Here is a 12,685-nt window from a genome sequence, read left to right on the forward strand (position 1 = left end):
AATAATCTGATCTAGGCTGTGCCTTACAAAAATTGGGGACTACAATGGGCCCCGAGCACAGCAACCACTTACGGCATTACCTGGATTTTGGGGCAAATCATGGCAATCTGACACATCCCAGGCTTAGAATTCAGGATGGCTTCCATTCTTTTTTTTTTTAAAACACCCAAATCAGTTTGGATTTGGGAACCCCCTCAAATCACTCACTAGCACAGGACCAAGTCTCACGAGCAGGATTTAAACAGGGCTTTGTGCCCTACCTGTACAATTGGGTTGTGCAAGTTCTTCTGTACCGGTCCAGGACTGTCCCCCTGCAGCAGAAGCAGATGGATCCAATTGCATCAGCCCCAACGCAGCCCGGGACCCCCCGCCACCCCAGTAAAAAGCAGCTCGTCTGGGTGGCTGCATCACTGTGGGGCTGGGATAAACCCCAGTAAAGCAGCTCTCCAGGTCAGCAAACCTCCAACCCGTACCCCACCCCAAAACGAACATCAATTTTGGAAGCAGAGGACCCACAGCACCCCCAGCCGCACACAGCGGGGAAGCAAGCCCCCCATCAAAGCAAGCCCCCCCATCAAAGCAAGCCCCCCCATCAAAGCAAGCCCCCCCAACACATAGCCCCTTACGTTGCAGAGCGAGTGTGTTCGATGCCGGGGCGAGTTGATGTCGCTCGGTGTGGACGACCGGTCGCCCTCGGCCGCAGAGGCGTCGGAGATGATGGACGGCTGCCGGGAATGACAGGGACTCACCCTGACCGCTGGAAGGCAGGGGGGGCACCGGGGAGTTAACATCACGCCAGCAAACCTGACCCCACGCAAAGCCTCTGATGCACTTCCAAAAAACCTATTTTTGGGGTGTTTTGACCTTTTTTTTTCCTCTATGGGGGAATAAGGCAGCTCCCCAAAACGGGTTTGGCCCTGCGCCCTGATCCGTGTGGGGGGGCTCACCTTGCCGGTCCGCCGAGTGCTGGGGGTGCGAGTGGTAGAGGGTCTGCTGGCTCTGCCGGATGGCGGCCGTCAGCGGGAGGTCGGCCTGCATCACCCACTCCTGGTTGCCGTTCAGCACCGTCTCGCCCGGCATGGCCAAGGAATGGCGCTTGGGGACGTCCTTGGTCAGCGTGGCGAGGGACTGCTTGGCCTGGGGAAGGACACCGAGGTGGTGGTGGGGGGGGAAAACCACGTGAACATCTCCCGGAGCGGCAGAACCGGCAGCAACGCACTGCTCCAAACCCACCCTCCTCTTGGCAAGTCAGTACCCAAATTGTGCTGCTCCCCGCACCGAGGATATCCAGCTCCTTTTTATCGATGGATTTTTTTTTCTGCCAGTATTGCAATAATGCAACAACTGTAGCAAATGCATGCGTGTAAGAACTGCAGCAAACACATGCATGCAACGACTGCAGCAATCACTGAAATGCGATATTGCAATAAATATTTAACTTCAGCAAAACTCGCCGGGGTGTTTAGCACTCGAGCCGCTGAGCCGAGTGCCTGCAGCAGCGGCGCAGAGCTGCCCCTTGAGCCGTGCCCGCTGTGTTACCCAGCTCACCATGGCCAGCTCGGCCTCCAGCTCCTTCATGCGGTTGTCTTTCAGGTCGAGCTGGGAGCGGAGGGCGCTGGCATGGTCCGTCGCCTCCTTGGCTTGCCGCCGCAGCTCCCACTTCTCCCGCTCCAGGAGGTCCTTCTCCTTCGCCAGGGCTTTCACCGCGTCCTCACTCTCCTGCCAGGACACGGGGCAGCCATCAGGAAGGGGAAACCCACGCGCTAATACAAACCCCCCTCCCATGACCCCCTCGGGGACCACCCGACTGCTGCGGTGCCAAAGGGCAAGCGATACCTTTGGGTGTCACGAGAGCCCGGCAGGGACGGCAGCAGGCAGGAGAGGGGAGCTGCAGGATGCGGCCAGTCCCCCGAAAAGGGATGCCCGCCGTCCATCTGCTTAAAATTGCACCGAATTTCCCAAATCTGGCTCGCTGGCCCGATTTCCTCTGGTATTTATTTATCCTTAACCTGCTGCGGTCCAGCCCTTGCAGCAAGGGAGCGTCTGCCCGGTTGCAAGAGGCCGTCTGGGGCTTTGGTGGGTTTTTGCCCGATTGCAAACCGGGTTTCATGCTCACGCCGCTGCCAGCCCCCCGTGCCACAAGACCACGGTGCTGGGCTCCCGCACTCACTTTCCTGTGCTGCTCGTAGTTCCTGATGAAGTCGCGGAGCTGCTCCTCGCGGCTCTCCAGCGTGGCGTACAGCTGCTGCATCTGGCTCACCAGGTCCGTCTTCTCCACCTTCAAGCGCTTGCGGTCGGCTTTCATGGCTGCGGGAGAGATGATGGCTCAAGCACTGGGGGCACGGCAGCCCCCTCGCCTCCACCGCTTTTATTTTTCCAGGAAAAAGCAGCAAAATTACAACCCCAGGGGCTGGGAGCAGATGCCCAATTCACCCCCGTTGCTGCACCCTCTGCATGCACCCAGCAGCCCCTCGAAACGCCCAGCGCATCTCCGCCGCGGCTCCTAATCATCGCCCACCCCCCACGGGGCAGCTCGGCCCCAGGAAAAGGAGACTCGGGAGCAAAACCACTGCCGCTGACTCAGGGCCCGGCGCAGGAAAACCTGCTGCTCCCTTTCCAGGATAAATAAACCACAACTGGTTTATTTTTAGCAGCTCGGCAGATTCCTGCAGTGCTCCCACGAGTCCAGGGCACGGCTCCCTGAGCGGAAACCAAGACCTTCGTGTTTTCCCTCTTCCACGCACCAGCGAGGGATGCTCGCTGACCACCACCACAACTTGCTGGAAGCCTGGTAAAACCAGGGAGAATTACAGAAACACCCCGTAGGACAAGGGACTTCTGCACGTTAAGTGCTTTGCCCAGCCTTGAACCTGGTCCTTAGCAGTGCTGCAGAAATACCCTGTGGGTCTCTGCTCCAGATACACCCCACCTCACCAAAATAACACCCAATTTAGGAATCAGAATACAAATACTGCTTTTCATTATAGGAAGGACTTTCCATGCTTTTCCACCCTGAGGAAGTGCTGCTTTCAGGGGAGTGGGACAGTATGAAACACCCTCTGCCCCTCCAATGCTCCCTGCACTCGCTGCATTGCGAGCAGCTGAGCCCTGCAAGTCATTCCTCTAGATTAAAAAACATCCTAAAGCCCCCCAAACCCTGTATTACAGCTGTCTGTATTACTAGAAGACGGTAGCACCGTCAGGAGTGGGACCTGCCTCCACGCACAGGCACAGCTCCAACCTATTCCTATTGGATTAATGAAATCCACGCCAGCGTTTCAGCCCACGCTGCGTTTCCTACCCCCCACGCCGAGCAACTTCTTCTAGGGGCTTGAACTGCACCACAACATGCCTCTGAGCTCCTCCTGGGGAGACACAGGTGGGGTAAAGACCTGACTGAGGAATACAAGAAAACCACTACCGTGGCACGCTTAAAAGGAAATTAATTTCCTCCATGCAATTAGCACCTTTGGCACCCTTGGCTTCATGCCTCTGCCTTCCCCCAGCACTTGAAAGCTCACGGTGGGGAGCTCCACTCCCACCCTCCCACGGCTGGGGACCCTTGTCCCCCCAGCTGCTTTCTCTTAAATACTCAATAAAAGCATTTCCACCTGTCTGTAAGCAGGGACAGCATTATTATTAGATACGCACTGCAGACCTCAGGCAGAATAATCTAGCAAGGGGGTATCACCCAGACCGTGCTACCATGACACACTGAAATAGCCCCCGAAAGAGGAGCAGCACCTCTGCTCAGCCAGCTCGATATAACACGTTTCAACTACCTCCTGCATCCCATCCGAACTCGTTACAACTGCCGGCTCGAGGAGAGGTTTACTCGGGCAGGAACTTATTTCTGTAAGTGTGTGCTGGGAAGATGCACAATAAAAGAAGTGCTTGGGACGGAGCCGGTAAGGAAGGGAGAGGGCTTGCAGGTTAGCGGAGAAAAAGGTGGGGGAAAAAAATCAGACCAAATGGTGGAAGAAGAGGGAGATATTTGGGATAACAGAGATCTTTATCTGTTAAAACCCAGGAGATTAAACTCTTCGGACCAAATCAAAACACAGAAAAACAACAAACCAGCTAAGAAATGCCACAGCGATTCATGTTGAGCCGTGACAGGGAGCGCTTGCGATTCCTCCTTGCTCACTTCCATGAACATGACTCCTCCTGGGACAACTCAGCCCCTTCCGACACCGGGACTTTCCTTACTTTTTTCCCAGCTTGGGAAATTATTACAAAAACTCTCTAAAAATAATCACAACCGGACCACATCTAAGTTTTTAAAAAAGCACTTTCCCGTCGCCTGTGTGTATTTAACACCAACCTTCCCCTGCCCAGTTATTTCACATGAACTAAAAACTTGCTGAAAAAGAAAAAATAACGATAAGCTGACCGAGCCGATCTGGGGTGAGATCCCGACCCCGCAGAAGCGGGTACCCAGAGTTACCAACTGCACTGGCTGCGGCTCGAGGACACATTAACCGCAGCCATCACTGATTTGGGTTTTAGAGGGAGAATTTTTGGCCCCCATAGCCCTTTCCAGGCAGGGTCAGTCTCAGCCCCATCCCCGTAGGATAACGCCCTGCTGCAAACCCCTTTACTTTCAAGCTCTTGAACACTTTGTGACACACACATACATATATTTTTAAAATTTTCTCAAGGATACTGAGAGGCTCTTATAAAAGTTTAAGTCACATTTGTACTTTCTGAAGTTGGAAGCGACAAAAGGCTTCTAATGAATTTAATTAAATAGCAGGTCCCCTATAGCATACAACCTGCTTTAATTAGTGGCGGCATTCAGGGTTCTTAAAGATTTACAGAAAACACTTCATTGCTTGCCAAAAAAAAAAAAGGCTCAGAAGTCCTATTAGGAGAAGAGTACCTACCACGTCCCAAGGTTGAATATTTACCACTATTCATGCCAACCAGTACTGCAAGAAAATGATGGACTTGGGGTATTGCAAGAGCAGTTTTTTTTCCTGTTAACCCAATACGACAATTTACCATTTGTTTCAGTTCATATTTCAGAGATTTGCTAAAATTAATGCACTTTTTTCCCTCCTCTATTACCACCGCTCTCCCTCCTCCAAAACCGATTAGCTCCCAAGCTTAAAGAAGATTTACCAGTCATTTGAGAACTTCATTCCAAACCCAATTAATAGGAAATTAATTGAAAGAGGCAGGAGAAAAATAAAAAGTTATGCAGAAGTGAGCAGTTAGGGCTGCCTCAATTCCTGGACCACGCACCGCTCGCTGTGGCAGCTTAATACATCCTTAGCAAACAAGCCCGGCTAATTACTCGGTCAGGGAAAATGAGCCATTGCGATCCACGGCACGACGGCAGGGGCAGCCAAGGAGGAATAAAGCAGATTTTCAATGGCCGTCGGGGCCATCCGAGGAGGTGAAATGGCTTTTTTCTTTAATCTGATGACCCAGGGCCAGGTTTCTGTATCCCAGCCCCCCAGGAGTATCTAAATAAAACTCTTACAGCCCACCTGCACGGTGGGCTCTGGCAAAACCTCTGACCTGTTCATAAACCCAAGACAAGAGAAGCAAGAAATCCTAAACCCTTACCATGAGTGGAAAGTATTTAACTCGCGCAGCTTATTTGCATTATTTATTTTTCCCTCCCTCCCAAAGCGCACAGCAGGAACAGAGGGGGAACCCACCAGCCCTGCCTCGGGCTCGGCACCAGCCCCAGCAGCAAGCGATGGGAGGGAGGGTGAATCCCCCCAGCTCTCGCCATCACCCCCCACATCCCCGCCTGCGCCATTAATCCTGCACAAGGTCAGCTTGCGCTCCCGTTACTTGAGCTTCCACCTCCTGCCACGCGATCCGGCCCCCGAGCATCGCTCCTTCGGGAGGAGGATGACGGACGCAGAGCAGTAACGGGACCTGCTCCGCGCTGGGCTCCTCTCGCAGCCAAACTGTCAAAGTCCCCCCCCCAGCACCTTCTGTTTCCAGCTCTACCTAACGAGCTGACATCGAATCGCCCCGACGCACCAACCCGAGGGGCACAGCCTTGCCCAGGGCAGCGGCACGGCTGAAACCTCCCAGTGTTGCCACCACCGAAGGTGCCTCCCCCCCATGGCCCCTGTCTGGCCTCAGCATCTAACGACTTCTGGATGGGAATTAGCTAACCAGGCATTTTGCTCCCTAAAATGGGGGCTGCTGTAAGTAACATTCCCCCCCTTTGAAATTAATAATATCAAATTAAGGGAAAATGAGGTGATGGTGGTCGCACCATCTAGCCCAGGTTTGCTTGGAGGGCATGTAGATAATCAGTTTGACTACCTTGGTAATGTGATATTAGATACCGATGATTAGATATCGAAAAATGACTATGTTCGGACCATGGAAATAGCATCTCTGCCTGGCTTCCCGCTCCAGGGATGAAGCGGCAGAGCCCAAAGACAAGCCAGGGCTCTGGCAGCAGACGCAGCCCACCTCTGACCCTCCCGAAGAGCAGCTCCCTCTGGCTCCTGTCCGCTTGCAAGTGCTTCTCTCGCCCTGTGCAATGTGAATTTTCATGCCAGGAACAGAATCGGAGCTGACATTATCACTTACTGAATCATACACTTATTTTCTAAAGCTGGGAAAGGCGTCCTCGGGGCGCACCGCTCAAGCCTCGGTGATGCCCCATGCAAGAGGAACACATAAACCCATCCTGTCCCATTAACATTCACTTAATTTCTCCTGTTTCTCCATCCCTACCATGAAATTCAATATTGTCACCATGACTAACCCATAAAATCGGTCAGCCCTGCGCAGGAACTGCAGCGCCGCTCCTTGCTTTGTAATTAAATAGGCACGCGCACTCCCCGGGCGCAGCCCTGCCTGTCTGCAGAGAAGATCTTGCCGTTGAAGACGTCAACATTACACGGCGTCGGGCAGAGCCGGCACTCGCTCCTGGGCGTGCGGAGGTACAGTGCAGGCAGGAAATTCAAGTGCAATGTTGAATTTCAGGAAAAAATTAGGTGAGGCATTTGCCTTGGGGGTATTTACCCGGAAACACCCTGCTACGAGGCCAAGGGCTTTCCAAACCAGACCTGCCACGGTCATGACAAGGTGGTCAATGACTTCTACTGTGAGTTTAAGGTGCATCTTCAAAGCAGCACTCAAAGGAGCAGGTTTTCTGTACAGAGCCCCATGTCCTTTTGGTGGAGAGGGCTTCCTTGGCCGGGTCCATGGCTGGGACACCCATCTGCTGGGACATCCAACCGCCTGCTTCTTTGCTACCCACCCCCTTGCAGCCAGCCGGGGTGCTGAGGGTTTCTGCAGGAGGCTTGTCCCAGCCCAAGTGCCGTCCCCAGGGGGTCACAGCTCCGAGCCACAGGTTTGGGAGGGGGGAGACCGGGCTACAACCCATTTGCGGAGCAGATGTGAAGTCGGTTCACGCCTTCCCGAGCAGTGGGGAAAGCCAGCCCGAGGTCTCCACCTTGGCACTCGAAAGGGAAACAGAAACCAGGTTTGCTCTCCACGTGATAATCCCGCAGGCGAGCTCCAGCGTATTGGATAAACCTTCCCAGAAATGGGGTTTCTGCCATTAGCCCACATGCTCATAGACATTACCCGGCCAAGAGGCTCCTCGAGTCCTCCAGGCGCTCGGGCACGGTCCCTTCCCGCAGCAGGACCCAGCAGCAATAAAGCTGTCTGCAACTTCTCCCGTCAGAGACTTCCACATCAGAAATCCAGACCACATCCATCCCTTTCCAGCTGGGGCCGGGGAAAATACAATTGCGCTAACATTGCAAGCACGATACCGAGTCCCAGCTCCAGTAAAGGAGGAGAGGACGACAGGATGTAGCGCTGTGGGATTTTATCTGGACATTAATTGATTAAAAAAAAGCACAAGAGATGGAATTAACCCAGAAAAAGGAGCAATAAGGATGCATAAAGCACATGCTGCCAGGGATACAGAAACTGCCCGAGTTACTGCCGCAGAGCATCCTGTGCCGCTCCGGATCCCTGCTCCCTCTCTCCACAGCAAGGGCTCGTTAGCAAGGCACAGGGAAGACGCTGCTTATCGCCGGCTTTACCTCTGTGCTAAATGCTGTCGGAAAGGGCTGGAAATGCATTGCCAAGGAGGGACGATGAACCCACCCTCCTCCATCCAGATCATCACAAACCAAACCCTGTGCGGCCGTGCACAACGAAGGTTGTTAAAACTGCTGAAGCTCCCGAAAGTAAACCCCGCCGGCAAAACCTCCCCGCTTCCCTCTGCGTTAAGGCCCGGTGAGCCGATATCTCTATCTGAACCGGCTGTGTCACGCTTCAAGGCTCAGAGCCAGCAGCGACGACAGATTTCCGTATAATTTATCCGCTAATGACATTACACACGACCCAACACGGGTCGCACACCGCTGCAGAGGGATGCCGGTGCTGCCAGGTGCGGGGCATCCTTTAGCAAGGCTCTGCAGTGATGCATGCTGCGAGGTCTTGGGAGATGCTCTCTGGCTGCAGGACACGACCGACACAAACCCCTGACCTACAGGATGGCACGGCCAGGTTTCCCCGAGCTCCTTGCACTGCCTTATCCTGCAGCTCCTTCATCCAGAGCCGTTATTTCCCCAAATGCCTCTCTCAGCCGATACGTTTCTCCTGGCAGAACCATTCACCAGGCACAGTTATTGCCATTTTTCCTCCCCTTTTGGCTACGTTTCTCTACAGACAATTTTTCACAGAAAGGAAAAAGGATTTTTTTCCCCCCTCCAGCTGCTGATCCCGTTTCCACATTACCCGTCTCCATATCCGCTGCCGTGCTAAGCCTGCTCTGCTGCCCAGCGCCTCCAGCCCAGCTTAGGGGGCTGGATCCAGCACGGCGAGCTTTTCCAAATTACGCAAAAGCTTTCCAATATTGTATGGGAAGGAAGGAGCACTGATTTTAAAAGGCTTCTTGTTACGTGCCTTTCCAAGTGCAAGCTGAGATTCCCTCTTGCTAGCCATCACACCTGCAGGGAAGTCCTGGAAAACCAATCCCAGCAGCTTGTATAGCGGCCAGTAAAAGCCCAGTAAAAAACCAACATTATATTCCTTAAATACTCACGATTCTCAAGCCAAACTCACTTTTTCTCTGCACTATCCCCCACAGAAGTGCGTATGACCTCACTGCAGCTTCTTAAATGACTTCTTACTATTCTTATTTTTTTTGCAAATAGTCTTAAAATAGTTCCGCTTCTCTGTATTTTGCATTTATCAGCACTTTCCCCTCCCTGTCCGCACCGAGCAAATATTCCCTAATTAAGGTTTTTCTTCTCCAATTACGGTTTTATAAACCCAGAGCATTTCCTGCTGTTGCAGGCTGCACTGGTGGCATGAGGGGGTGGGGGCAAGATTTTGAAGATATTTTGGCTGTTACTAATTTATAGGGATTCTTTCCCAAATCACAGAGCGATAAAATAAAAAGCACGTAGACTGGGGTAGTTTTTCTCTTCTTTTTCCAAAATCCTCCACCCAAATACAGGCTCAGCCCAATTCCCTGACCCCCCCCGCATCTCAGCATCCCGGACGGGATGCTCCCCGCCCCGCTGCTCAGCCTCTGAGCCTGAGAACTTTTGACAGCCTCTCCTCATAATCCGCAAACGCGAGCTGACAAGTGGAAGTTACACGCGGTATGTTGGGGATTTGAGATGATATTTAGAGCCGCGGCGCTGCCAGGGTTTGACGCACAAGAGCTTTCCCCTGCTCAGGATCATCTCCCGGCTCTGGCTAACAAACCGTCCTGCCTGGACTTATTGCCAGCTTGGTTTTGGGGAGGAAAAGCTGCAATATTGTGTTTCGCCCTGCACACTCCGGTCCTGGAGCTCGCTGTACAGCCGCCAGCGAGGGAGGGAGAGTCCGGCCCTGACTACCGCGGGAAAACACCCAAACCAATGCACGAAGAAAAGAGGAGAACCTGCACATCACCTGGAGACCCAGCCTCTGCCTTCTGCAGCGCTCCCGGTAACTCCACACGGGATAAGGAAAATTGCACTCACCAGGAAACTTGCTGCTTCCCTCCTATGAGTCCAAGAGGCTCAAATCCAACCCGCCCCCACCTTGCAAACGTTTCCAGCTGCGTTTCAGCTGCTCTCTTGGCTCTACCTTCCAGCTAGCTGTGGAGGAATTACTTTGCAATGCTGCAAACGCCCCCCACACCCCATTTCCCCGCCTGTCGCTGCACCCTGATCCGTCCCGGCTCTGCGCTGCTGGGGCAGGACGGTGGGGGGGTCCTGGGGAGCACTGCCCTGCGATCAAACCCCCCGCCACGTGTACATGGTGAACGCACACTGCGGAATCCAAATAAAAAGGACGGCTTTTCCTTTCCTCGTTAATTAACTTCTTGAAACTTTAGGTGCGTGAGAAGAGGGAGGCGCAGCCCTTACCCTGCAGAGCCTCCTTGGCGCGCGCCAGCTCCTGCTCCTTCTGCGCCAGCTGCACCTTCAGCTCGGTGGCCGAGAGCACCTCCGGCGACTTGCTGCCGTGCGTCTCCTCCAGGTCTTTCGTCAGCATTTCCTTCATTTGCCGGAGCAGGTGAACCTCCTCCTGCAGCTGGGCCACCTCCTCCCGCAGCAGCGCTGGAGGAAGAGGAGACACAATGCGAGGAAGTGACCGACGGCTCCCGGCACGGCCCCGCGCCCCCGCTGCAAACTCAAACCGGGGCTGACCCCCCCGCTTGCAAAACTGCTTTGCGCAACCCAAAACCTGCCGCGGTGCCTGCAGCACCCCGGGACTGGAGGAGGAGGGACGCGAAGGGGAGGCACCGGGTAGGGAAGGGGCAGCCTCCACTGGGTTCTGGTTTCTAGTTTTTGCATTAAAAATTAAAAATAAATGTTAATACATACTAGTAATAATAATAATAATAAACCAAGAACCACCTCCCCATCCAAGCCACTCACTGACGGGGCGCTCCTATGGCCAGTGTCCCACAGAGGCTGCAGAGCTCCCCCACGCCCCATGCGATACGCTTCAGCTCTGCCTCCAGCCATCCCCACGTTCAGGGCATACTCAACAAAATTTAACAAAACCACTCTGAGACTGGAAAGGGGAAGACGGCGCTTCTACCTGCAGACCCGAATCTTGAATTTTTCAGATTTATGCCTAGCGACCGCTGTGCCCCTCAAAGCAGCTGCATCGCAGGAGCATCCCGGCACACCCCAGCCCGGGTCCCCTGCCGCGGGCACCGGGGGAAGCTCCAGCGACTTCGGTTCCTACCGCCGCACCCGCTGCTTAGCCTAATACACTGCTTTTCTGCTATTTCCACGTTGCATCCATCACCCTCGTCTCCCCTTGCAATCCTCTTCCTGCACAACGCTTTTTGGACGTGCACTGCCACTGCAATCCTCTATACATCGTGATGCAAAATGATCATGCAAGGGTGCAAACTCTTTGATTTTGCTTTTCCCCCCTGCTTTGAGAACACACGGAGAAAACCTGTTACTCATCCAAAGGGGCTTATTGATTTCTTGGGTTCGCGCCATGCACCTGGACATGGGGAGAAAAAAAGAAATCCCTCATCACGCACGTTACAGTTACCGGAAAAATAAAATAGGAATAAAAAAAATAAAGGTCCCCTCTCCAAGCTACTGCGGTTGAGTCCTTTCCCCACCACCACCGTGTATCAGCCAGCCCGGGGAACACCAGCTGGGCATGAAATATAGGAGTTTTCCCCCTTATTTTTGCTGAGGTCCCTCCGCAGGCGCAGCGGGCCGTTTCCTTTCCGCCACCGCTTGCGAAGCGAGGCGGGGAGGTGACACCGGCGGCAGGACGGGGAGAGGCGGCTCCCCCCGGCCCGGCCAGCAGCTGCGCCAGGAAGGCATAAAATCTGGTTTGCATACTTGAAATGCTTCCCGTATGAAAACTGGCAAGGCCCCATTCTGTAAATTATTTAGCAATAAAGTCACTAACGAGGAACAGTCGAGCTCCGGGCTGGGGATTTCGGTGCAGTCCAAAGTGCTTGCTTGAAACCCGGGCAAAAAGCAAGAACCGGGAGGCGGCCAAGGCCAAAGGCGTCTTCCCCGGGGGCTGCAGAAATGCAGCTCTTCCCCTCCAGCCTTTGGGAAACCGGGGAGGGGGATGCGAGGGACTCGTACGCTGTGTAATATTCACTGCACAAAACCCACCCAGTGCCTTCCCCGGCCACGGAAAGCCCCACACGACCCCACAAAACACCCGTGGCTGCCGCTAATTGGCCATTTTTTCCCACTGATAATTCATTTTCACCTTTTATCGCAAGCTGCTCTGCTCAGGAGATACAGCGGGCTATTCCCTGGCAAATGATTAACCGGCAGAGGAGGATCCAGGCAGGGCAGCTTGCGCAAGGGCCACCGACCCCAGGGGATTTCTGCAAATTGCAGCATTTTGGTGAGAACCCAAGAAAATCCTCCCACTGGCAGGGACCCCTCCAGGGACGGGAGAGGGGAAACAAGCCCAAGGAAGGGCAGCCTGGGGGGGAATTCTGCAGCAGGACATCCTGGAGGAGTCCTTTGGCGTGGCCCAACAGCAGACGTGCAGCTGTTTCTTACAAAGCTCCTTTCTATAAAGCGCTGCACAACGCAGCTTCCCCAAAACCGCGCCATCGCCCTCTGGTCCTGGTTACAAAACGGTGAAAAAACTCAAAAGCATTCCTCCTCCGAAGCATGCAGCAAGGCAATTTAATCCCCAACTTAGTACTCGGCTCCCGATGCAGGCAGAAACTACTGGAAGA

At 53.9% G+C, this 12,685-nt stretch overlaps 1 protein-coding gene across 4 annotated transcripts in view; it reads right to left on the minus strand.

Annotated features, from left to right (window-relative positions):
* The window catches only part of KAZN (kazrin, periplakin interacting protein), a 243,457-nt gene that overhangs the window by 2,249 nt on the left and 228,523 nt on the right, over positions 1-12,685 (minus strand). For all 4 annotated transcript variants that reach the window (XM_075172635.1, XM_075172633.1, XM_075172634.1 and 1 more), the window contains 6 exons: positions 10,365-10,556; positions 2,171-2,307; positions 1,549-1,719; positions 948-1,137; positions 627-757; positions 261-311 (listed from right to left, as the gene is read on the minus strand). In XM_075172635.1, coding sequence (XP_075028736.1) covers positions 261-311; positions 627-757; positions 948-1,137; positions 1,549-1,719; positions 2,171-2,307; positions 10,365-10,556 — 872 coding nt within the window. The remainder of the gene's footprint in view (positions 1-260; positions 312-626; positions 758-947; positions 1,138-1,548; positions 1,720-2,170; positions 2,308-10,364; positions 10,557-12,685) is intronic.

This window comes from Calonectris borealis, chromosome 23 (assembly GCF_964195595.1).
Source record: "Calonectris borealis chromosome 23, bCalBor7.hap1.2, whole genome shotgun sequence".
NCBI classification, from domain to species: domain Eukaryota; kingdom Metazoa; phylum Chordata; class Aves; order Procellariiformes; family Procellariidae; genus Calonectris; species Calonectris borealis.